At 45.9% G+C, this 25,976-nt stretch overlaps 1 protein-coding gene across 3 annotated transcripts in view; it reads right to left on the reverse strand.

The window, feature by feature from the left end:
• The window catches only part of HECW1 (HECT, C2 and WW domain containing E3 ubiquitin protein ligase 1), a 439,971-nt gene that overhangs the window by 198,515 nt on the left and 215,480 nt on the right, over positions 1–25,976 (reverse strand). For all 3 annotated transcript variants that reach the window (XM_019483377.2, XM_019483376.2, XM_019483378.2), the window contains one exon: positions 2,796–2,890. In XM_019483377.2, the coding sequence (XP_019338922.1) occupies positions 2,796–2,890 (95 nt within the window). The remainder of the gene's footprint in view (positions 1–2,795; positions 2,891–25,976) is intronic.

Raw genomic sequence — 25,976 nt, forward strand, 5'->3', positions numbered from 1 at the left:
TTTCCAATACACGAGGCACTGGTCAAGACTATTCCTGAATAGGACTTCAGGACTAAGTACAGACAATCAAAAAGCCCAAAGCTGAATTGTTTCAATCTTTGCAGGTTAGTCTAAACTGCATAGATTGAACCAATAAGCAAGTGAACAGACATTCACTTTTGATTTCAGAAATGCAGCCACATGCCTGCAGTGGCCCAGGCCAGAAGCTGGGGAGTGCTACAGCATACCTCCCTGCTTAGCTGCAGCAGACAGTTTGGGCCATGGCTAGACTGCCCACCCTGCAAGGCTAGGGGGAGGGGAAGGGGGAGTTAGCTGGAGAGGTGCAAAGCATTCTGGGATGCTGGGAGACTGCGAGATAACTTGAATCTTGAATCTGGGACAGGAGTTCAATAAACTGATTTAACATACATCAGTGAAATATGATACCACATCTATCCAGGTTTATCTTAAACTGGTTTCAGCCATTTTGAAAGTGTTTTATGTGCACTGCTGTTGTGTTACATATTTGAACCAGTTCCTAATCGCTTATACCATTTTATATGTAATTTCTCTCCCTAGCCAAAATGGGAAGATGCTTATTGCTTTTTTAATTATTATTTTTATACAGTATATTTAGTGTGAAGATCAAGATATGAGTTCCTTTCATACTTTCTGGTTTTCTAGTGAAAGCCAGAAGTGCTAGGCACAAAGGACATTTTTCTTGGTTTAGTTCTTCCTATTTCAAGGCAACTGGATCATTCCAGCAAATCTGACCTGCTGAAAGTACAATGAGGAGACTTATATTTCATATATACTAAAGTTATTATTGAACAAAGATTTTTAAAAATCAGAGCCAGCTGTGCAGATCTTTTTTCCTAACTACACATCCATTAATTTAAAATGAAATCTTTATATTTAACATAGAATCTATTGCCTCTCTGTGTTAGATTTAGCAAGATTGACTTAATCTGATTGGACTAGAGTGTGAGGCCTGAATGCCAGGCATAAAAAATAATCATTGTAGCCTCTCAAAACTCCGCAGTTCATTGCCCTAGTTAGATGGACTCAACTTTCCAGGAAAGAACAGATCTAATCTACCAGTCCAGGCAAAGCCTTTCAGTGACACTGGAATAAATCTCTCAAATGCAGGCAGGTCTTACACTAAAACAGGATGTTAAGTATATTCCAGTTCTGGATATAGTAAATTTTCCAAAGCTGGGCATGCTTTATGTCCCTTGAGATCTGCATCCACCAAGGTGTAGTCAATCAGCAGTTATGCTCTGTGAAGGCCCACTCTATCACACATGCTTAAGTGCTTTGCTGGATCAAGGCCTACATGTCTCTTACCATCAATGTGAGCGAGGTCACAATACAACTGGATCCAGAACCCAAAGACAAACATGAAAATGCTCACTTCTCAATTATAAAAAGGTGATTTTAAAATAGGGCCAATTTTCCTTTTCTTCCTTCTTCATAGTACCTGCTATACAACAATCCCTTTAGAGAGACAGTACAGAAGTAGCATGGGCTTGGGGCAAATGATGTAGGTCCTTGCATTCTGAATAAGGGTGCCACCTGTGGGTACCCTCTTCTCTCTGGGCAACTAATGACCATCAGCCACAAGGTATAGAGTTGGCAAACCCTATTTGGAGCTGGGACTACTGATAGGAACTGTCAGTCAAGACCTCTTTGGCTGGAGGTGGTACTGATGGTCTGCATAGTGTATTAAGCACCCATGGTCATTTGGGCTAGCTGTGTGTTGAGGCTGAGGAGTCTCTGCAGCCTTCCCTTAAATCCACTGGGAAGCCCTGAGCTGGCGGACGGTGCTGTCCAGCTCCTATGGGTGTTAAGCACTGATGGACATTTGGGGCAGGCAACAGTCAAGGCCCCTACGTCTTCACCACCGCCCCTTAAGACCTTCAATCTGAAACTGGGATTTGTCAGACACCTGAGCTGAGGGTGGTGCTGCCCCAATTCATTGCACAGGATAAGCACAGTGGCCAGTCAATGGATTCATGGCTTGCCTAATCCATCTTTCCCCCCTTAAGGCCCATGAGAGGGACAGACCCAACCAAAACTGAGCTAGAAGTGGTGCTGTCTAGTTGGCTGAAATTTGTTAAGCACCCTGCTTTGCCTACTCTGGTGACAGGTTTCGTATCCAAATCTGACTATCCCTCGCTGTGCTGTGTTTTCTCTTTCCTGTCACTTCCTGTCCAAGTTGCCCCCTCCCACTGCACTATTTTTCTCTACAGCTGGACAATCTTGTAATGATTATAACAACCATGCAGTTGGCAAATGGCTGATAATGGATTTCTGATAGATAGTTGTCACTAGACTTCTGTCTCATGTTGGATCAGCCACCTGGGGCTTTGGCCCTGAATAACTTGAAACAGGTCCCCCCCTCAGGAGTCATCATACAAGCCTTAAAACATCATGTGGGGGGAGGCTAATTTTCCAGAGGGAGAAACTGGGGCACAGAAAGAATGAGTGACTTTTCTAAGGTTATACAAAAAGTGAACTCAGGGTCTCCTGGCTTATAAATTTGTTTTTTCATCACAAAAATCCCTATTCTCCCTCACTCCAATAGTCCTTCATCTGTTCAATGAAGACCGCTGGTGTGTTAAGGGGCAAACCTTCCAGTCTTTATTAGGATACTCCAGGATTGATATTCCTGAAGTATACCACAAAGAAATTAAGAGCTGAATTCATAATAAATAGTCATAGAGAAGTGCATAGGACAGGCAAGGAAAACAATAAATAGCACAACAATCACTGGAAAGAGTTACAGAGAAACAGAAAAGACGGTTGTAACTTACGGGAGCAGAGCTGTTTTTCACTGTGACACTGGGGGTTGTAGCCCGTAGTGCCCCACTCACCCCATGGTAGTATTTGAAGCAGATCTTTGTTTCAGCTAAAAGACAGAATTATTTTGGATTAGAAATACTACCAGGAAGAAATTTCATAATCTGTTGCACTTGGGACACATAATGTCCACTCAGGAAGATAGGCGAGTTGATTTTTGGAAGTAGAGTAATTTCTTCTCCTGCAACACCTGAGCCCCCATATTTCCCATGGAGAGAGAAGTGTAGTGATTTGGTCCTTCTGACATTCAAGAGATTAATCCTCCCTTTTCAGAGCACCAGCTACCAATTTTGCAAAACTATGTGCAGGCTTTAGACAGTGGGATAAAATTCCCTCAGCTACATTAGACCCGTAGTTATCAACCTGTGGTCCACAAACCCCTGGGGGTCCACAGACTATGTCTAAGGGGTTTGTGAAAGATGACTATGATGAATCAAAAGTATGTTAATACCCACCCTTACAATTCAAAGAGGTCTGCAATTCCATTCCAAAGGAGTCGAAATTTCCAAAGGAGTCTGGACCTCCATTCAAAATTTTTTAGGGGTCCACAAATGAAAAAAAGGTTGAAAAGCACTGCATTAGACAGAATAATAATAGGGCCATAAAACCATAATGATCTGGGGACTAAGTCAGCTATTATTTAGTTTGGTCAGGAAGAAATTTCTCTCATGAGCAGATTATTTCATAATGTCCTGGTAAGAGATTTCTTCGAAGTACCTGGATCTAGTCATTGTCAGAAGCAGGCAATGGTACAGGGAGGACCACAGTTCTGGTATTGTAATTCCAGGCATTTTACAGAAACAGTGTTAAGCCCTAGCTCTTTTTGGTCTATGCCAGTGGTGCTTAACCTTTTGGCCTCGTGGGCCAGATGAGTGGTGCGGAGCCAGTCTGCAGGCCGAATCAAGCCCTGCACACCAGGATTAGGCCCTGGGGCCCAGCACCACCCCCTCCCTGTCCCGCAAACCAGGATTGGGCCCTGGGGGCCCAGCACTGCCTCTCCCATCCCTACATGCTGGGATTGTACCCCAAAGACCTGGCACTATCCCCTTTTGTTCCCCCAAGCTGGGATGGGACCCAGTGCTGCCCCCCCCTGTTGTCCCCCCACCCCAGTCTGGATATTTGACAGCAGGGGAGTGGTACCACTGTTCCCCCATTGCCAGATTTCCAGACCCATGGGGGACCCCATGGCCCGGATGACATAGCGGCAGGTCAGATCAGGCTCACAGGCAGGGGCTGAGCACCCCTGTCTATTTCCTTTGACCTCATGGAGCTAAGGGTCAGTTTCTTGTTAGCAGCAGCAGCAAGGTGAGGATATTAGGTTTAGCGTTGGTTCCTCCCCCCACCCCGTTTTATTGTGACTCAAGCAAATATACTAATTTAAAAAATACATTTTCACTACTGACTTAAGAGATGGAAGAAAATGAATCAGCTTCTTGTTTAGTGGTTCCTATAGGTTTCATTCTGTGATTCTGTATGGTTGTCCAACTCATCCAGCCTTACAGCTTGGCTTCTGCTGACCACAGCATTAATTGCTATGACTGTCAGAACTGCGACAGCTGCTGCTCCTCCCACTGACAAACTTCCTCCCCTGTGGGCAGCCATACAGGCCAAATGATGTGGTTCTGCATCTGGATCTGACCGGCAGGGTGCCTTGTGGGTCCAATAATGTGGTAGTGGCACAAGCTGCGGCAATTAATGCCACAACTAATTAATGCTGCCACCATTCACCACACAGTTGAACTTCCAGACCCAGCAGGCTGAATGACAGGCTCTGTGGGTGGGATCTGTTAGCCTTGTCTCTCCTGATTTATTACAAAGAGGAAAAGTACAGTTCAAAGGAAACAGACCAGCTTCCTGAACTGATCCGGAACAGAGAGGACAGTGGATTTTCATGACTTTCTATTACACTACAGGGAGATACCAAATGTTTTCAATGGACTGAAGAATACCACAGAGATCCTCTGAATTCCAGCAACCCCCTATTATAGGAGAACATGCTACAGAATCAGTTTTGCCTATCCTTTCTCTTTACAGTCAATCCACAACTCTACTGCAGACTGTCAACACTGGGTGCTCCAAAATAATGGTAATGGGGACCATATAAATGCAGAATTTGTTACAACTTCAGAAATAGGTACCAAAGTAGGAACCACATTAACCTACTGAGTCAAACCCATCACCTTCTCTGCAAAAGCTGACCATCAGGTACAGTGCTTAGAGCCATGAGCAGCCCTTTTGAAGTCAACAAAACTACTCCTATTAGTGCAACTTCTGCAAGCAAGTACTTTGGACCTTTAGGCTGCAAGCTTTTTGACAAATGGACCTTTTATTTCCATGTGTTCTGTAAAGTAGTTAACAGGATGTGAAAAAAATTCTATCAACACAGATCCAAGGCTCTTTCTGGAGGTGGCAAGAGTTGTGCAGGCTGGAAGCAGAACCTTTATAGTTTTGTTTAAAGTGCAATGATTTTAAAAGATCCCACATCCACTGTCAAAGCATTATAATTTCTCACCTGAACAAACCAGTCTTCTGTTTGGCAGGCAAGGGAGCAAATTCTTTAGAAAGATCCCCCTGCCACAAAAATCATTTAACTGCTTATGTGTATTCTGCCACACAGAAATGTAGGGCAAAATGGAATTCCAGTTCTGCACCAGACACCAACACTTCCTCATTTAACTGTTATGCCACTTGTGACTGCTATCATCAGTGAGGCACAATGGGATACAGCAGTGATGTGCACTACAAACAACATCGCTATATAAATAATGAATAGAGGAATACTGTTGCTGTAATGTCACAGAGCATATTCAGTATAGTAAAGAAACCAGAAGCAATACAGTTGTGGCAAAACAACACAAGGACAAACCTTGGATACTGTGTCAACAGATCATCATATTGAGATGTGGCAGTTGGCATCTCTGAACAGCAGCCCTTGTACTACAAGAAGGGCATGAAAAGTCTGGGACACAAAAAGCGGAAATATTTTTTAATATTTAGGCCTAAATAACTTGCCCCATCTCACTCAATGACTGCAGAGCAGACTGGACAAAAAACCTACATAAAATCCTCCGAAAGCCTAACTGAATCATAAGTTTAAAACTCCTGTGCTCCGGAGTGATTTAGGTGCTTAAGAGCGTAAGGCTATGTACAGATAGTCAAAAAGCCTGAGGTGGAATCGATTCAATCTTTGCACGTTTCTCTAAGCTGCATAGATTGGACTGAACTCATGTTCTCTCTTCAGTTGGGGAAGGCAGGCAGATGCCTGCAACGGCCCAGGCCAGAAGGCATAGGGTGTGTGTGTGGGGGGGTGTGCTTCTCATAGATTTCATAGACATTAGGACTGGAAGGGACCTTGAAGAACATCAAGTCCAGCCCCCTGCCCCAGGGGCAGGAAGTCAGCTAGGGTCAAAGGATTCCAGCAAGATAAGCATCCAAATGTTTCTTGAATGAGTCCAGAGTAGGTGCCTGCACCACTTCTGAAGGGAGTTTATTCCAGGCCTTGGGGGCTCAGACAGTAAAGAACTTTTTCCTTGCGTCCAGCCTAAAATGGTCTTGGAGGAGTTTATGACTGTTGGTCCTTGTTATCCCTTGGGGTGCTCTGGTGAACAGGCGTTCCCCCAGATCCTGATGTACACCCCTTACATGCTTATAGGCAGCCACCAGGTCACCCCCTGCACAGCTCAGAATCCAGATGAGTGGGTGCCATCCCTGATTGGCTGCCCGGCACCCCCTACCCCCCTTTGCTGCACCCATGTGGTAGGGGGCGGGACTGAGCCCCCTGACCTGGTCCTGGCCCCCCAAGCTGGGGTCTGCCTACATGGGAGGGGGGCTACACTGTGGAGGGTTTCCTGAGCCTGAGCCCCAGACTCTCCCCAAATTGGGGAGCCTCCCAGCCTCACCCAAGGAGATGGGAGCCCCACAATATGAGAGCTTTCCCCAGCTCATCTGCACAGCCCCGTGCCCTGCAAGTCACTGCCTCAGACTTATGGGAGGGGTGAAGGAGCACCCCCCCAACCTTATCCTCCCAAGCTGAGGTCTGGTCTGCCCAGCTGGGGGGAAGCCCTGTGCCATGGGGGGGGTTCCCCGCCTCCCTGACCAGGCCAGCTGCTTAGCCCTGCCCTTTGTGAGTCACTGCCTCAGACCTGAAGAAGGGGGGAAAGGAGCCCCCTTTCCCAGTCCTGGCCTCCCCATGCTGGATTCTGGCTGTCTCTGGGGTGAGCCCCACACTGGGGGAGGGGTCCCCCACCCCACCCTAGCTCCCCCTGAACTGGAGTCTGCCCAGATGGGTTTCCCTCACCCCAGCCCAGCTGCTCAGAAGTTACAGAGCTGGGCCAGGATGGGGGAAACCCAGATGGGCAGACCCCAGCTCAGGGGACTCAGGGGCTCCTTCCCTACCCTCATGGGTCAGGAGGCAGAGCTGTGTGGTCAGGCTGGGGCAGGGGAAACCCAGCTGGGCAGACCCCAGCTTGGAGGGAGCCTGGGGTGGGGTAAGAGAAACTTCCCACCTGGTGGGGCTCCCCCGAGATGGCATACCCCAGCTTGGGATGGCCTGTGCTTGGGTAAGGGAGCTCCGTCCCCCCCACTCACCCATCTTATTGCCCCACCAGACTGACAGGGAAGGCAGGACACAGGGCTGGGGAGCAGAGGCTTTGCTGCCTCCACTCTGTGACAGCCCAGAGGCTAGGCCAGCCCAGCTGGGCTGGAACAAAGGAGCAGTGGCAGAGACTAGCCCACCCACCCACAAAAGAGGGTTAGCAGGGACCACAAAACATCCTGGGATGCCAGGGAACTGTGACCTCAGTTGAATCGGGAGGGGATCTGGCACAGAAGTTTGATACATTGGTCTAACCTAAACTAATTAAATCTGATACTACAACCATCCAGGGCTATCTTAAATCAGGTTCCGCCATTTTGAAATTGGTCTATGTGCACTTCTGTTCTGTTACATATTTAGACTGATTTACGATAATTTATACTGGTTTATGTGTAATTTCTGCCCCTAGCCTAAGGGTACAGATATACAAGAGAATCACACCAGGATAATCTGTCTTTACATTGGTGTAAATGTTGAGCAGACACAAAAGATGCAGCCCTGCACAGATGTTTCATAGTTTCAAAGTAGCTAGGGTCAGGAGGGACCTGACCAGATCATCTAGCCTGACCCCCTGCCACAGGCAGAAACGAATGCTGGGCTCACAAGACCCCAGATAGGTGATCATCCAACCTCCTCTTGAATTTGCCCAAGGTAGGGGCGAGGACCACTTCCCTGGGAAGTTGGTTCCAGATTTTGGCCATCCTAACTGTAAAATATTGCCTCTGATCTCTAACCTAAACCTATTCTCCATCAGCTTATTGCCATTGTTCCTCACCACCCCAGGTGGTGCTGGGGAGAATAGGGCTCTTCCTATTTGCTGATGAACTCCCCTGATGAGTTTGTAGGCAGCCACCAGGTCCCCACTCAGCCTCCTTTCGGTGAGGCTGAACACGTTCAGGTCCTTCAGTCTCTCCTCATAGGGCCTGTCCTGCTGCCCTCTCACTAAATGGGTGGCCCTCCTCTGAATTCTCTCCAGGCTGACCACATTCTTTTTAAAGTGTGGCGCCCAGTACTGGACACAGTACTCCAATTGCGGCCTGACCAAAGTCGCATAGAGGGGGAGTATCACCTCTCTGGACCGGCTTGAGATGAATCTTTGGATGCATGACAAGGTATGGCTGGCCTTGCTGGCTGCGGTCTGGCATTGGCGGCTCATGTTCATCTTGGACTCAATAACGACTCCAAGATCCTTTTCCGCCTCTGTGCTTTCAAGAGGGGAACTCCCCAGCCTGTATGTATGCTGTGGATTCCTTCTCCCAAGGTGCAGCACCCTGCATTTATCTACGTTGAACCCCATCCTATTCTCATCTGCCCATTTTTGTAGTCTGTCTAAATCTAGTTGCAGCCTCTCTCTCCTTTCAAGTGTGCTCACCTTGCCCCACATCTTAGTGTCATCAGCAAACTTGGATAATGTGCTTTCAACCCCCTTGTCCAAGTCACTGATGAAGATGTTAAACAGTGCGGGCCTGAGGACTGAGCCCTGGGGGACCCCATTGCTCACATCTCGCCAGGTTGAGTACGACCCATCTGCCACTACTCTCTAGGTGCACCCCATCAGCCAGTTTTTTTACCCATCCAACTGTGTAGGCACCAATGCCACAGTCGCTTAATTTATTAACGAGAATGGGGTGAGAGACAGTGTCAAAGGCCTTCTTAAAGTCTAGAAAGACTAAGTCCATGGCGACACCATCTTCCAAGGATTTAGTTACCTGGTCATAAAAGGAAATCAGGTTGGTCAGGCAGGACCTGCCTTTGATGAACCCATGCTCGTTGCCCCTGAGCATGATCTCCCCTGCTGACCCCCACAAATGTGCTCCTTGATGATTTTCTCCAAGATCTTCCCAAGCACCGAGGTAAGGCTTATGGGCCTATAGTTACTTGGGTACTCCTTCCTCCCTTTCTTAAAAATGGGGACCACATTAGCTACTTTCCAATCCCCTGGCAGCTGGCCAGATGACCACGGATGCTCATACAGCCAGGCCAAGGGCTCTGTGATGACCCCTGCCAGCTCCCTCAACACCCTTGGGTAGAGGGCATCTGGACCTGCAGATTTAAAAATGTCCAGCCTTTCCAGAAGATCCCTAACTACCTCTGTGCTGACCCAAGGCCTGTCAGAGCTATCCCCAAAACTGTCCCTACCTCTGGCAGGAGGGATGTCCCGGTCCCTGTTCAAGAAAACAGAGGCAAAGAAACCATTAAAAATATCGGCTTTCTCGTCTGGCATAGCCACAATGTAAGACACTTCTCTGGGTAAAATTATGCCTGAGAAAGCAAGCAAGTTACACCAGTGTATGGCCCAAGTGGCTACAGTTCCAATCAATTCCATCCTAGGGTAAGTCATTTAGTCAATGCAAACAGGCTGCTTCCAGCTTCTGGACCACCCAGTGATAAGCTGCTATAATAGCATCTACTAACAGGTGGGTACTTTGGGTGAATTAGTTGTCTATCTGCTCTGGACACCAGAGTATAACTTACATCAGTAAACAAAGTACAAAGTAAATTATACCAAGGCAAATGTGCTATGTTCCCACATACTCAGTCTCATTTAAGGTCAATGGCACTTAAGAGCCTAAGATATTTTAGAAAATGTTATCTTTGGACTCTTGACTCCTAGTTCAGTACTCTTGCTACAAGAGTCTATATGCTGCTTCCTGGCTCCATACAAAACCCCACTAAATTGAGAATTGTGTCATGTAGGAACCTTGCTGAATTGAAGAGACTACTCCAGTGCTAGAAGTTGATCATATGCATGTTTTCAGGATTGGGATCATGTTTTAACAGGACAATTTGGAGGATTCATGGGCCTGCAGCAGCCCTGGATTACTGGAACAGATTTTGTCATCTTTGCTGTATTTGGGAAAAGTAATAAAGTCTGATGAGCATGTTGTGCTGAAGATCAAGAAACCAAGATTGAATTCGCATGCTGTGATTTTTTTTCTACAGGACTTATTAACAGCAAAGCAGCAAAACTGTTACTCATTGAGAAGTTGGTAAAAGTTGATCATATCACAGTAACAAAAGCACATGAATACAGGGGATACCAGTTCTATAAATTATTCAAATCATAATACTTTTTTCCCCTGGAGATTTTTAGTTAAAAATGTGGGATGTATAGGGAGGGATAGAGCAAATAAGCTTTTCAATAAATTCATTATAAGTCATTTTCTTTAGTACTGTGTATAATTATGATCATGTTCCCAGGGCTGTGAATCTGGACTCTGGTTACCTACTCACCTAGCTAGCTGATGATCAGTTAAACTGTCTATTTCAAGAATAAAGAAGACAGACAGTCTGGTTTAAAAGGAATTCTTTCTTTGCAACCAAAATCAAAAGAAAAGAATGGGTAAATGGGATGTACAGTACCTCTCTGTAGATGCTTTGGATACTTTTAACGTAAAGATAACAAAAGAGCTGGTGAGACGTTGAACTGAATGTATGGTGGAAAAGGAATATATGTGTAACAAATACTATACTCTGCTCAGCGACATTTAGGCACTAGTATGGTGTCTTTGGCAACTGAAAAACCCTCATATAAACTTTAACTGAATGTCTCCAAAGATATCAAGGTAAAGAGAAGCCAAGCTAGTTAGGAATGCCCCTATCCTCTTCCCAGATGGGAGAATACTGGGTGCTATCATCACATTTTTTAACCTAGAGAAGTCTGGTTCACTAGAAAGTCCTACAGCACTCACCTAAGGCTTTTCTGCAGCTTGTTGGCTTATAAAATTGGTTTGGAAACACCAAAAGAACCATGCTTTCCAAGCCAGAATTACCATGAAAATAGCCATTCCCACTGGATTCCAGGATATCTATTTTGGCTTATGGGCAGAAGTCAACCAAAATTGGGATGAAGATTTGTCTCAGTTCTTATATGAATATCAATCAAACCAAAGCTGTTGTTTTGACTGTGAGCTGATTTTTAAATCAATAATTAGTGGCATACTTTTCACTTCTATGGAGCTATAGTATTTTATACCAACTGAGGTTCTCAACTCAAGGCATAAAATTATGTGGTCCATAAGCAGTAACTGCTTGTGATCAGAGGTTACTCCTAGGTACTTCTGAAAGAGGTGCTGCCAAGCCTGATGTCAGCTTGCAGGTAATTAGAAAGCAATCTTAGCATATCTGAGATGAAGTGAGTTACCTTGAATGTTAGTTAGCTATCACTATGTATAATATCACTGTTATGGGATGGTCTGCATTACTGTTCATGCTGGTTAACTACTTCTGAAATAAAGGAGATATTTGAACTGGGCAGCATTGCTTTGTCCTAAATTCAGTGTGCAGGCCAAGACTACTTGTTGTCCAGATCATTCCTGCACAAATAAATATGTGACAGTGTCATTTTTATCTCCGCAATCTTTAGTAACAGCTCACTGGATCAGATAAACAAGGTTATAGTCTCATTTCAATTAGCACTAACAGCAGTTGTATTAGTAAAATCTTCCAAGAGATGAGGTAATGTCTAAAGATGATTAGAAATGTTCATGTGCATTTCATATCAAACTACTTGGCATTTTGCAAGCATCAAGGACAGAACAGTATTGTATTCCCTTTAAATTGGACCTGGTATCTGCATTATGTCACACCATTTTACATCATCCCATTGCCTGCTGCAATGCAAAGATAAGAATAACATGGACCACCAATCACTTGCAGAAAAGATGCTTTGTGTGTGTTCTTCTAGGCTCTGAGGAAGAGACGAGAAGCAAAATCAGCTGCATGCATGGTGCTTTTCCTGCCCCATCTCTGGATACTGTGAAGATCCCTCCAGAACTGGAGTGGAATTTTCTGAAAAAATTAGCTTTTCCACAGAGAACTCTCCCTGCATGGCAATTATTCCTCCTTAAGAGAAAAAAATGTTTAAATCTGGGGAGAATGAATCCTTTGATACATGCTGGGTTACTTCTTACTCTGCAATCAGGAAAAGTAACTAGAAAATTCATGTCAAGTATCAGAGCAACATTATTCTTCTTCAATAATAATGCTGCTTCCACATGTGCGGGGTGTGGGGTGGGAAGCTCTACCAGTAGAGGATGCACCTTAGTTCGACCCAGCTCCCCAGCGTCTGTATACATCAGGTGCTTCATTGGGGCTTTTTGGCACTTTTATATAAAGCTGATTCAATCAACTATTATACAAAAGTAACAAAAAGCCCCAATGAAGTGCCCGATCTATACAGACTTTGGACAAGCTGGGTCAAACTAATGCAATGCCTCTTTTGGGATTAAGGTAAAGCGCTGTTATTCCACATCTGTAAGCAGCGTACTCCCTCTCCCACTGGAGAGTGTACTTCCTCTCCCTCTCTCACAGCTTGTCTCCATTAGCTGACAAACTGGGTCAAGCTAACGCAATGCCTCCTTTGGGCTTAAGGTAAAGCGCTGTTTTTTCACACCTGTAAGCAGTGTACTCCCTCCCCGCCCCCCCCCCACACACATACCTTTGACCCCTTACATAGCATCATGCTTTTGTCTTGATCTTTTATACACAGTATAATCTTGTAAGGCCTTGCTAATGAATTATGACTCAGAAAAAAACAAAGTATTAGAGACGGGAAAGATCTCTCAGGTCATCCTGTCCCTATCACCATCTCTAACACCCTGACAGAATAGGATTGTTCTCAGCAGTTTCTTCAATACCCCTTCCCTTTAAAATATCTTCTTTCCTCCTTGTCTTCATTCATTCCTTTACATCTACTTCTCAAGATTACCCTAATCTCCTTCGCTCAGTATTTCACTCATTCTTTTAATCCCCTATTCTTCACTTATTCTAAAGGTCAGCTTGACCTCAGAAGCTTAACTTTCACTAGAAAGCTTGGATTTATTCTCTTGGATATAAAATGCAATACTGCCAAGATTAAGCCAGTTTCCCCTGATAGATTACAAAACCTCCTAACCTCTAGTGCAGGGAAAGCCTAAGCAATACTCTTAGTCAGGACAGGGAATATCAGTGTATTTTATTACTCAGCATTTTAAATTCCCTCCTGATGGGAAATTCTGATAGACATGAGCCACTTAAAAAACCTGGTTACAAGTTACTTGGATGACACTTTCTCTTTCAATTAAGCAGCTGGATGACTAAGCTTTTCTAAAGATTAGTAAGCACGCAACACCCATCAGAGAAGAAATAGCAAGATCCCAAATCGAGTAATTTATGATCAATTTAATCTACTAATAAAAGAATTCTTTCTGGATAAACCTCATACACAAAATATTAATGGTGTCAAATCAAAATTAATAATGCCAAGGAAACTGCTCCATTGAAAGAATGGGGGTATGTAGAGAAGGAAAGGATCAAATCTAATCGGGGGGAAATGAAGGAAAACAATTGAGTTATGACATACAAAAGCAGGTAGTTGTTGCGGTCCTATGAAATCAATTTTGCGACACTGGTGATATTGCAGTACGATCAAATACTACAATATTGTCTTCAGTTAGAGCAGTCATTGACAGTAACCACTGAGGGCAGTGATGGTGATTGAGATTGGAAACTACTAAGGAAGAAATGAGAGATGAGAACCTGATGGTGTTTAACACTGAAAAATGCAAGGTTCTCCACCTTGGGAGGAAAAACCTGCAGCATGCTTATAGGCTCGGCAGTGCTAAGCTGGTTAGCACTATGGACAAAAGGGACTTGGGGGTCATGACTGACCACAAGATGAACCTGAGCCTTCAATGTGAAGGCAAAATGCTGGCCTGCATCCATAGATGCTTCTCAAGTAAATCCAGGGACGTCATTCTCCCATTGTACTTGGCCTTGGTGAGGCTGCAGCTGGAGTACTGCGTCCAGTTTTGGGCTCCACAATTCAAAAAGGATGTGGAGAAGCTTGAGAGAGTCCAGAGGAGAGCCAGGGGTTTAGGTTGTAGCCGTGTTGGTCTAAGGACATAGGCAGACAAGGTTCCTTGGGTGAATTTGATATCTTTTATTAGACCAACCCAAATAGTTGGAGAATAGTTATTAAGCAAGCTTTTGGGTTCAAAAACCCTTCGTCAGGCTAAGGAAGCTTCAGCAGTTGGTGTGTGCTCTTCCTGGATGGAATGAAAAGTAAAGAAGCCAGGGGCTGGGCTGGGCTGGGGAGTCAGTTGCCAGGCAGACTGTAATGTATCAAAAATCCAATGTCTATGTTTAGTCCCTGATCTCTAGTATCCAGCAGGTTGATGAAATGGAGCTTATAGGCTCGTCTCTGGGAAGTGTTGTGTAAGTTTCCCTTGAGGATCAGGACTGAGAGATTGGAGAGACAGTGGCCCTCCTGTGAGAAATGTGTCCCCACTGGTAATTGAGTGTTTCTGTCTTTGATGGATTTCCGGTGTGCGTTCATTCTGGTGCGCAGTTGTTGTCTGGTCTCTCCTACATATCTTCCATCAGGGCATTTGGTGCATTGGATGAGGTATACTACATTCCTGGAGGTGCAGCTGTAAGATCCTGGGATGCTGATGGCTCTGTTGTGGGGTGTAGTAATAGTGGAGGTGGTGGAGATGTGGGGGCAGGTTTTGCATTTCTTGTCATGGCACGGTCTGGATCCTTTTGGTGTGTTCTGGGCTTGAGGAAGTTTGCTTCTGGTGACGAGGTTGGCGAGGTTTGGTGCTTGTCTGAAGGCTAGGATGGGTGGCTCTGGGAAGATCTTTTTAAGAATAGGGTCTTTTTCTAATATGGGTTGCAATTTTTTGAGGATTTTCCGTACAGGTTCAAGGGATGGGTGATAGGTCATAACCAGTGGTGTGCGATTTGTGGGTGTTTTTCTTCTGTACTGCAGCAGTTCTTCACGTGGTATCCAGGTGGCTCTTTCAAACGTGCGATCTACCTCTCTGCAGGAGTGTCCTTGCTGGATGAAAGCCTTTTTAAGTTTGGTGAGGTGGCAATCCCAGGTGTTCTCTTCAGTACAGATGCGGTGGTATCTGAGGGCTTGGCTGTATATCACAGCTTTTTTGGTGTGTTTCGGGTGATTGCTGGTTCTGTGCAGATATGTATGTTGGTCCATGGGTTTCTTGTATACTGTGGTCTGTATTTTACCCTTCTGGATACTGATCCTTGTGTCTAAAAAGGGGATGTTGGTGTTGGAGTATTCTAAAGAAAGTTGGATGGAGGGATGGTGATTGTTGAATTTCTGGTGGAACTCAATCAGAGATTGCAGGTTCTCACTCCAAATGATGAAGATGTCATCGATATATCATAAGTACAGCAAGGGTTTGATGGTGCAGTTCTTGAGGAAGTCTTCTTCCAGGTGACTCATAAAAAGGTTGGCATACTGTGGGGCCATTTTAGTGCCCATAGCTGTTCCCATCATCTGGAGGAAGTGTTGATTATTAAAAGTGAAATTGTTGTGTGTGAGGATGAAGTGTATAAGCTCAGTGATATCTTTGGGTCTGTATTCTCGGTTGTAATCTTGTTCCTGTAGATATGTAAGGCAGGCATGGATGCCATCCTGGTGTGGGATGTTGGTGTATAGGCTGGTAATGTCCATGGTGGCTAGGAGTGTGTTGCTGGGAAGGTGGTCTATGTTGAGCCATGCACATGATCCGAGGCCAGGAAAACAGGCCTTATGAAGAGAGGCTGCGAGCCATGGGACTCTTCAGCCTGGAAAAGTGAAGGCTCAGAGGTGAGCTGGTGGCCACCTATAAGTTTATCAGGGGTGCTCACCAGAATCTGGGGGAATGTCTGTTCACCAGAGCGCCCCAAGTGATGACAAAGTCGAATGGTCGCCCCAAGTGATGACAAGGTCAAATGGTCACAAACTCCACTATGACCATTTCAGGCTGGACATAAGGAAGAACTTCTTTACTGTCTGAGCCCCCAAGGTTTGGAATAGACTGCCACTGGAGGTGGTTCAAGCACCTACCTTGAACGCCTTCAAGAGACATTTGGATGATTATCTTGCTGGGATCCTATGATCCCTGCTGAGTTCCTGCCCCTGGGGCAGGGGGCTGGACTCGATGATCTTCTGAGGTCCCTTCCAGACCTAGGGTCTATGAATCTATGAAACTATGAGACTGAGAGCTTTAGATGACTTGTAGACTGAGACCAGCTGGAGAACAAAAATGGAACTAGGGGCTGCTGCGGTAACATGGGAAGAAGGGACTGGGATTATTGCAGGGGAAGACAGATTAGATGAGGAGTCAGAGCTGGGGGTGGAGAAGGGCAAAAGAGTGGCTGGGTAAGGAGCTTGGGGCAGAGAGCCATGGGAAAAGCAAGATTCAAATCAGAGGAGGAGCCCAAGGCAAAGAGCAGTGATGAGATGAGGATCGTGAGGGGTGTCACAAAGGGATCTTTATTCCAAAAATTACTTGTGTCATGTACCCTACTGACAGGCACAACTCAAGCACCTTTTCCCCAGAAAAATCAGCGCTCCAAAATGGGAGTGCATAACTTAAACGGGGAAGCTGATTTTTCTTTGCTGCAATAGAAGCCTGGAGGAAAGAAAGCATAGAGACACTAGGTACATTTATACAAGATGCTTTACTATGCAGTAGACTAATCTACTGCGCAGTAAAGTGTCACCATATACACATGCATGGCATTTACTGTGCAGTAAATTAGTATACTGCTTAGTTGGCTACTACCTGTTGATACCAGTAGTAGATTAATCTCTCAGTAGCTGCTGTGCAGTACCGCATGTGAAGATGCTGAACAAGAGCAATTTTGCCTGAGGGCCCCATGTGCACAGGGCTAGGAGACAGCTGCCTCTGCAGCCACACAGCTCTCCCAGCCCTGTGCACATGGGGACCCATCCCTGGGGCCCCCATGTGCACAGGGCTGGGAGACAGCTACCCCTGCAGCTGGCAGAGTGCACATTGGGACTGGCCCCATGCCCCCTGACAGCCCCCAGGCTGGCACCCGGGAAAACCTGGAGTTCTCTGTGGCTGGTACAGGGGAGTTGAGCAAAGTAGGAGCAGCCTTGGACTGGGCTGCTGCTGTTGGGAGGAAATCTATGCCCAACAGGGCACATGTGTAGACATCTTCCCAGGCGCAGTTTAGTGTACCTTATATTATTCCGCAGTAATTTATTAATTGCACATGTAGACAGCCACTGTGTTCTAATGGCTGCCAGAATGGCTCCCACTTGTCTCTGGCCCAGGGTATAGCTGCATGATGCACAGCCTTCTGGGCCACTCAGCAGTGAAGGGTGGGGTTGTATGACAGGGAGCCCTCTCAACCAATCAGTGGCAAGAGGCAGGGTCACTGGGGCCCCTCAGATGATCAGAGTTGTAGGGGCGCCGCACCACAATAAGCCCATGAAAATGGTGGCTGGTCCTGTGACCTGCCTGCAAAATCAGCTGCCTGCCTCCTTGATTTGGGTAGGTCTCTAGGTATAAGGTTCAAGATTCTGCAGTGTTGAGAGTTGGAAACAGGATGACTAGGCTACAGGGAACTCCAGAACTTGCTCCCTTCCCAGCATTGCACACACAAGCACTAACACACATGGACACATCTGTGCACTCATTCCAAAGAATTTAAGTTTCTGTTTCCAGAATAATAGATATTAGATTTTAAATTCTCATCCTCATCATCATTCTCTACTCTGAGAAAAAAAGAAAAACATCTATTAAGATAAAGGCTAATGTTGAGAGAGTATACTACGCATCAATAACTAAAGTGTACCATTATTTAGGAAGTACAATTAGGCCCCCAAAAAAGCTTTCTAAAAATTCAGGTTTATCATTAAATTTAAACATACATAATTGTGCATGTATGTGTGTGTCTGTCTGTGTGTGATACATACATACATACGTACACACACACATACATACAGCTTTTGGACCAAGGACACACATTTATACGCACATAAATCTAATAATATAAAAGCCTAAGTCTGTCTGTCTGTCTGTAATTCTGACTGGTTGACAAACAGCCAATCAGAGCGTGAAGAAGCACCCCCTCACGTGGGCCCTGAGCCTGCTCATTCTGTCCCCCTGCCGCTGGCCAGGGCCCGCTCCTCCCCCCACCACCTTGGCAGCCCAGCTTCTCCCAACCCTCAGGCCCAGTCCTTCCCTGCATCAGGCCTAAGCCCACTCCTCCCCTCCCCCTGCTGCTGCAGCAGGGAGTGTGGAAGCGAGCCCGGACCCGATGCAGCAGGAGGATTATTATTATTAGCATTGGGCCAGATTCTTTGGCCCTTACTCACACCAGAGGTTTTTTTTTGCAGGGCGGGTGTGGGGAGGTTGTACAATAACATGAGTAAGGGGGCTGGAACGCATCCCAGTATTAAATGCTCATTTCCTAGAACGGCAGCAATCCTCCCTAGAATGATGACTTGCAATGTGAGGATGGAGAGAGATTTGGGTTTAGCTACTGTCACCGAGTAGTACCTTAATTCCACTGAAGTCAGAGAAATTTTTTAATATCACCAGGGACAACAGGACCTGGCCTCTATGAGTAAGAAATCCACTTTGTTCCTTAAGCATAGTCAAACCCTACCATGATGCCCACCTGCTCCCCCTCTTGGTTGAATCTGGTGCAGACACAGTTGACAGGGACTGTTTGGATGGTTTGAGAAAATTTTTCCTCCCAAATAACCTCCCTGTCTTTCATCAAAGGAGGGAAAAGCAGCCTGAGTGATTCATTTTATGTATTACAAATCACAAACATCAAGGCTATGCTCAAATCTTGAGCCTAATGAAGCTCCATTGCCTCTGGGTGTGTAATGTTTTTATGTAAAGCAGCTTAACTATGAGTTTTTACTATCAGCATCACTGAGTGAGCAGTTTATTTGCTGGAAAATGGAAGTCATCAAAGCATTTGTAACTGTGTGATAGTTGGCTTCATAATAGCTGCAAATGATATCCAAGCTTTACTCACGGATTCTAAACACTTCATGGTGATAAACACTGTGCAAGACAATCAAACGCACAGTTAATCCATGTGTGACAATGGATGATGTAAAGCATCTTATAAAACAAAACAATTAAAGCAGATTGAATTTAAGAATAAGCCCTCTGTCTGCAACCTGTGTGCCTGTTTTGCAACAAGTCAGTCCTTAGGTTATTTTAACAGGGAGATCAGTGTGGGGTAATCCTGGCATTTCAACTCATTTCTTTTGTTGATTTAGTACAGAAGTCTGTGCAGAATCAGTTCCACAACTTCTCCTGTATAGCAGAGTTTGCCCAGCAGCAGAAGAGAAAGATGCTTTTAAAGTACTAATAGTAAAAATCACTAAAATTAGTAGGAATTTTTTTTGACCGGCAAGGGACATGAAGGAATTTGTTTTTAAAATAGAGCAGTGCACAATTAAGATTCTCCTTCCAAATTTGCCAGAAATAGTTATCCAGTTCTTCCAGTCCAAGCGATAAGTGAATCTTAATTCGTTATATAAAAATGAGGCACTTAAGCTAGAGAGTAACTGCACTGTGTGTAGTCATGGGCAGAACTTGGTCCAAAAGCTTAATATAGAATCATCCAATAAAGACCTCAGGCCAAATACTGCTCTCAGCTACATCAAAGTAATGTGCCAGTTGCTTCACTTGATGGCAGCATCTGGCACTTGCCGAAAAGACAAGCCTTTCACTTACTAATGCAGTGGGCATTTTAATGAGAGCAGTTCATGGACAGCCACTCTAAATAAAACAGCTCACCATAGATTCATAGACGTTAAGGCTGGAAGGGATCTCGCAAGATCATCAGGTCCAGCCCCCTACCCAAGGGGCAAGAAGTCAGCTGGGATCAAATGAGATAGGCATCCAAGTGTTTCTTGAAAGTGGCCAGAGTAGGTGCTTGCACCACCTCTGGGGAGAGTCTACTCCAGGCCCTGGGGACTCGGACAGTAAAGAAGTTTTTCCTTACATCCAACCTAAAACGGTTTTCCAGCAGTTTGTGACTGTTAGACTTTGTCATCCCTTGGGGTGCCCTGGTGAACAGACATTCTCTCAGTTCCTGATGTACACCCCTTATGTACTTATAGGCTGCCACCAAGTCATCCCTGAGCCTGTGCTTCTTTAGGCTGAAGAGCCCCATGTCTCTCAGCCTCTCTTCATAAGGCCTACTTTCTTGTCCTGTGATCATGTGCATTGCTCTCCTCTAGACTCTTTCAAGCTTCTCCACATCCCTTCTGAATTGCAGAGCCCAGAAGTAGATACAGTACTCCCGCTGCAGCCTCACCAAGGCCAAGTAAAGCGGGAGAATGACTTCCTGGGTCTTGTCTGAGATGCATTTGTAGATGCAAGCCAGAGTTTTATTTGCTTTGCTGGCTGCGGTATCACATTGGTGGCTCATTTTCATCTTGTGGTCAATCATGACCCCCAAGTCTCTTTCAGTCATGGTGCTAGTGAGTGTAACAATGCTAAGCCTATAAGTACGATACGGATTTTTTCTCCTGAGGTGGAGCACCTTGCACTTCTCTGTGTTGAATGCCATCAGGTTTTCATCTGCCCACCTTGCAAGCCTGTTGAGGTTGGCCTGGATCGCCAGTCTGTCCTCAAGTGTGACCACACTTTCCCATTGTTTGGTGTTGTCAGCGAACTTAGCCAGTTCACTTCTGACACCAGAGTCCAGATCATTTATAAATACATTAAAGAGTACAGGTCTGAGAACGAAGCCCTGGGGGACGCCATTGGTCACTATGTGCCATGTGTATTTGGTTCTATCAACTAACACTCTCTGGGTTCCCCCGTCCCACCTATTGGACCATAAAGTTGTCGAGGCTGCAGCTCCCCAATTTTGCCACTAGGACATCAGGGACACCAGGTCAAAGGCTTTTTTGAAGTCCAAATATATGATATCATCACATGTATTAAGTCCCTGCACATTTCAAAATGGCTGTGGGATGCTTAATCTAAAGCTCATTCAACAAGGTTTAGAAAAAAAGCCTCTGCAGCCATCTTGAAACCCGTGGAGGCTTAATCCACAAGATGGGGGGAGGAGAGGGGCGGGGCAACGCTGGAGCATTTTACTTAGAGAGCATAGCAGACTTGATTAATCAAATCTGCTCCGATGTGTTCTAACTAGAACATGAACAAGCAAGTCTACAGGCACCCACTGAGGTGGGTGCTCAGTGTATCACACCCTGAGAAATCTAAGAGAGCTTTCTAAAACTCCAGAAAAGTGGCAAAGGCAGAGTTGCCAACTGCCCCCCATCTGGCTTCTAATCCCACTTGGTGAATTTAGAACGGCACAAAGTGAGAATGAAGCTTCTGTGCCATGACAACGCTAAGCAATTCCCTTGGTCTCCCAGATCAATCCTGTGTCAGGTTTCATAGACATTACGGCTGGAAGGGACTTCAGAAGATCATCAGGTCCAGCCCCCTGCCCAAAGCAAGCTAAGCATCCAAATGCTTCTTGAACATGTCCAGAGTAGGTGCTTGCACCACTTCTGGGAAGAGTATATTCCAGGCTCTGGAGACACGGACGGTAAAGACGGTTTTCCTTATGTCCAGCCTAAGATGGCCTTCTGGCTTGTGACCATTGTACCTTGACTTCCCTTGGGGCACCCTGGTGAACAGACGTTCTCTCAGAACTTGATGCAGACACCTGATATACTTACAGGCTGCTACCAAGTCCCCCTTGAGCCTGCACTTTTCCAAACTGAAGAGTCCCATGCCTCTCCTCATCAGGCCCGTTCTCTTGACCTCTGCTCATATGCGTGGCTCTCCTCTGGACTATCTCAAGCTTCTCCACATCCTTCTTAAAGCGTGGAGCCCAGATCTGGATGCAGTACTCCAGTTGTGGCCTCATCGAGGCTGAACGGAGTGGGAGGATGACATCTTGGGTCTTTCTTGAGATGCATTGGTAGACGCAAGCCAGGGTTTTATTTGCTTTGCCAGCTGCAGCATCGCATTGGTGGCTCATATTCATCTTGTGGTCAGTCATGACCCCCAAGTCTCTTTTGGTCATAGTGCTAGTGCGTGTAGCACTGCCGAGCCTACAGGTATGATGTGGGTTCTTTCTCCCAAGGTGGAGTACCTTGCATTTCTCTATGTTGAAGGTCATCAGATTTTATTCTGCCCACTTTGTGAGCCTGTCCAAATCGCCCCGAATCCCCAGCCTATCCCCTAGTGTGACCGTGCTTCCCCATGATTTGGTATCATCTACAAACTTAGCTAGTCTGCTTCTGACACCTGAATCCAGGTCATTTATGAGCACATTAAAGAGCACTGGTCCAAGTACTGAACCCTGAGGGATGCCACTAGTCACCAACCACTGAGCCAGTTCCACAGCCATTGGACCGTAAGGTTGTCAAGGCCACAGTTCCCCAATTTTGTCAAGAGGACATCATGGGAGACCAAATCAAAGGCTTTTTTGAAAGCCAAGTAAATGACATCAGCCTCTCCTCCCCTGTCCAGGTGACATGTCACCTGGTCATAGAAGGAGATGAAAGTGGTCAGGCATGACCTACCCATAGCAAAGCCATGTTGGCTCTCTCTCAGGATAACACCAGGGATTGAGGTCAAACTGAGTGGCCTGTAGTTCCATGGATCTTCCTTCTTTTCTTTCCTGAAGACAGACACCACATTGGCCCTCTTCCAATCTTCAGGAACCTCTCCCAAGCACCATGTTCTCAAAAATCCTCACCATTGGTTGCACTATAATGTCAGCCAACTCGTTTAGCACTCTTGGGTAAATTTCATCAGGGTCTGCTGACTTATGGATATCCAGCCTCTCAAGGTATTCCCTCACAAGGTCTTCACCAAATGTAGGTGTGTGGTCACCTGTACCCTCATAATCCTGTGTCCTGTCAGGCAGGGTGATCCCCTTGGGCTGGTGGAAAATTGACACAAAGTAATCATTAAGGAGTTCAGCTTTTTCCTGGGTGTCAGATGTCAGCTGCCCCATTTGGTTCAGCAGGGGTCCAATGTTGCCCTTATTTCTCTTTTGACTTCCTATGTATCTGAAGAAGGACTTATTGTTCTTGATTCTTGCAGCCAGTTTGAGCTGGTTTCGGCCTTGGCTTTTCTGGTCTGCTCCCTACAGGTGTGGGCCAGTGATGCTTAGTCCTACTTAGAGGTATTTCCTGTCTTCCAACCTTTATAGGCTTCTCTTTTGAGATTCAGGAGGTCCAAGAGTTCCCTATTGAGCCAAGGGAGTCTCCCAGCCCTTTTACTACCTTTCCTACAGCTTGGAATGGACTTCCCTTATGCTTTTAGGATCATGTCCTCAAGGAGCAACCACTCATTTTGGACTCCCTTCCCTGTCAGATCAAGATCTTTCAGGACCTCGACAACCAACCTCCTGAGTTTATGAAAGTCAGCTTTCCTAAAGTTGAGGATTTTAGCATTGCTGACTGATTTGCCTGCTTTGTGATGGATAGACTAAATGAACAACTTGTGATCACTGTCACCAAACTTCCCTTCAATCGTCAGGTCACTCATGAGATCATTCCCTTTGGGCAGAACCAGATCTAGCAGCACCTCATCCCTTGCTGGCCCATGGACTTCTTGAGTCAGATAAAGCTCATCAATGCAGGTGAGGAAGCTGAGCAACCAATCAGTTTTAGCTGAATGCCCTTCCCATGAGATGTCAGGCTGGTTGAAATCACCCGTGACAACCATGCACCAAGAGCCTCTTTTAGTTTCCTAGAGAGCTAGAGGCCTCTGAGAATTCGTGGTCGAGCTCTTTCTCCTGGTTAGGTCTGTAGTAGACTCCTAAAGTAATATTCCCTTCACCACGTTCTTCTTGTATTCTAACCCAGAAGGGTTCGAGTCAGCCTTCTTGGGTGCCAATGTCAGCTATTAGGGAAGTGTACTGCTCCTTGACATACAGAGCTACACCCCCACCCTTCATCCCAACATGGTCACCTCTGTACAAGGTATAGCCATCTATACCTGTGGTCCAGTCATAGGTGGAATCTCACCAGGTCTCTGTTATCCCTATGAGATCATATTTGTTACTGCTTAGCAGAAGGGTCAGTTCCTCCTGTTTGTTCCCCATGCTCCTGGCATTTGTGTACAAACAGCTAAGCCTGCCCTAGCCTTCTTTGTGCATTTAAGAGTCCCACCCTTGGGCTGGGGTCAGAGTAAGTTCTCTTGTATTTCCTGACCGCTGATTCTGTGCTTGCCACTTCCTGGGCTTGCTCCAATGGTTGGCCACCAATCCCCTGGTGATCTTAATTTAAAGCTCTGTCAAGCAGGTCAGCCAACTTGGTCATAAAAAGCTTCTTTCCCACTGGGGTGAGGTGGAGGCGGTCTCTTCCCAACAGACCACTGCCTCTGTCTCTGAGGTGCAGACTGTGATTGAAGAAGCTGAAGCCTTCATGGTGGCGCCAGCGCCTCAGTCTTCTGTTTACTTTATCGATACATCTCTCCCTCCTGCACCTGTGACCCATAACTGGGAGGATCAAGGAGAAAACCACCTGTGCCCCCAGCCCTCTGAACCCAGCCCCCAGAGCCCTGTAGTCACTCAGGACCTGACCGGGATTGTTCCGAACTGTGTCATTTGTGCCCACATGGATGAGAAGCATAGGGTAGCGGTCAGAACGTTGGACAAATTTAGGGATCCTCTCAGCTACATCCTGGATACGGGACCCTGGAGGCAGCAGACCTCACAGGGTAATGGGTCAGGGCAGCAGATCAGTCCCTCTGTTCCCCTCAAAAGGGAGGCTCCCACAATGACCACTCTGTGTCTCTTCTTAGGTTGCTGGTTGCCTTCCTTCCCCAAGTGCTGGAGCCGGCGACTCTGCTGATGTTGCCAGGGGTTCGTATCTGTTGTGAAGTTCCAGGAGGGTGGTGACCCTGGTGCAGGGTGCCTTGGGGCCATCAGGCTCCAGTTAAATGCTTTCTAGAACTGTAGTCAATATGCAGTCCTCCTTTGTCCTTCTTGGTATGACAGTAGCTTAAAGCCAGAGTTGAACACATACCGCTCGATTGTGCCTTCAGGCGTAGCTCTCCCAGCAACAACTGGTGTGTAAGCTCCATCTCCTCAGGAGCAGCCTGGGGATGTCCTATACTTCAGAGAACAAACACTGAGTCACAATTCCCTTTTGCTTCCTCTTAGTCTGGAGAAAAGGGTGGAAATGTGATTTATTGCTGGCATGCAGTAGCTGCAAATTATGGTACTCATTGTAAGGGCTCTGCCAAAACTTTGCCCATTTCCTGCCTACTTGCTCTGGGAAGAAGCGTAACTGGGTAAGACTCCTATTTATTCCTGAGCACCCAAGCCCAAGGATAAGTACCCTAGGCAGGGATTTTAAAGAGAGTACCTAATCCAATACTCACCTCTGCACAGATGTATAGTTCAAAACTCAACCTTATCTTTCCTCTTGTAATCTCTTAATCTGGTCTGTTGACAATTAAGCTCTAAAGCATGATTGATGAATTTGTTACAGAAACAGAGCAATGTCCCCAAGAGTCGACACTTTTTTTTTTAATGGTCTCCTTTCAAGGCTTATACATGCCAAAATCGACTAACCATGTCACCTTGCTACTGTACCACTTTGTGCTTCCTCAACCCATCACTCCCATGTTGTTATTCTAATTTTTATATCACTTATATAAGCTCCATGTGCTGCAGAGGAGAACATTTCTCTTTATTTTTTCCAAGTGCCTCCCACAATTTGGTGGCTGTGAAGAAACACTTAAACACAGTATCCTTTCTGTGTTTCACTAGCATGTTGGGTACA

Source organism: Alligator mississippiensis, chromosome 5, assembly GCF_030867095.1.
Source record: "Alligator mississippiensis isolate rAllMis1 chromosome 5, rAllMis1, whole genome shotgun sequence".
NCBI classification, from domain to species: domain Eukaryota; kingdom Metazoa; phylum Chordata; order Crocodylia; family Alligatoridae; genus Alligator; species Alligator mississippiensis.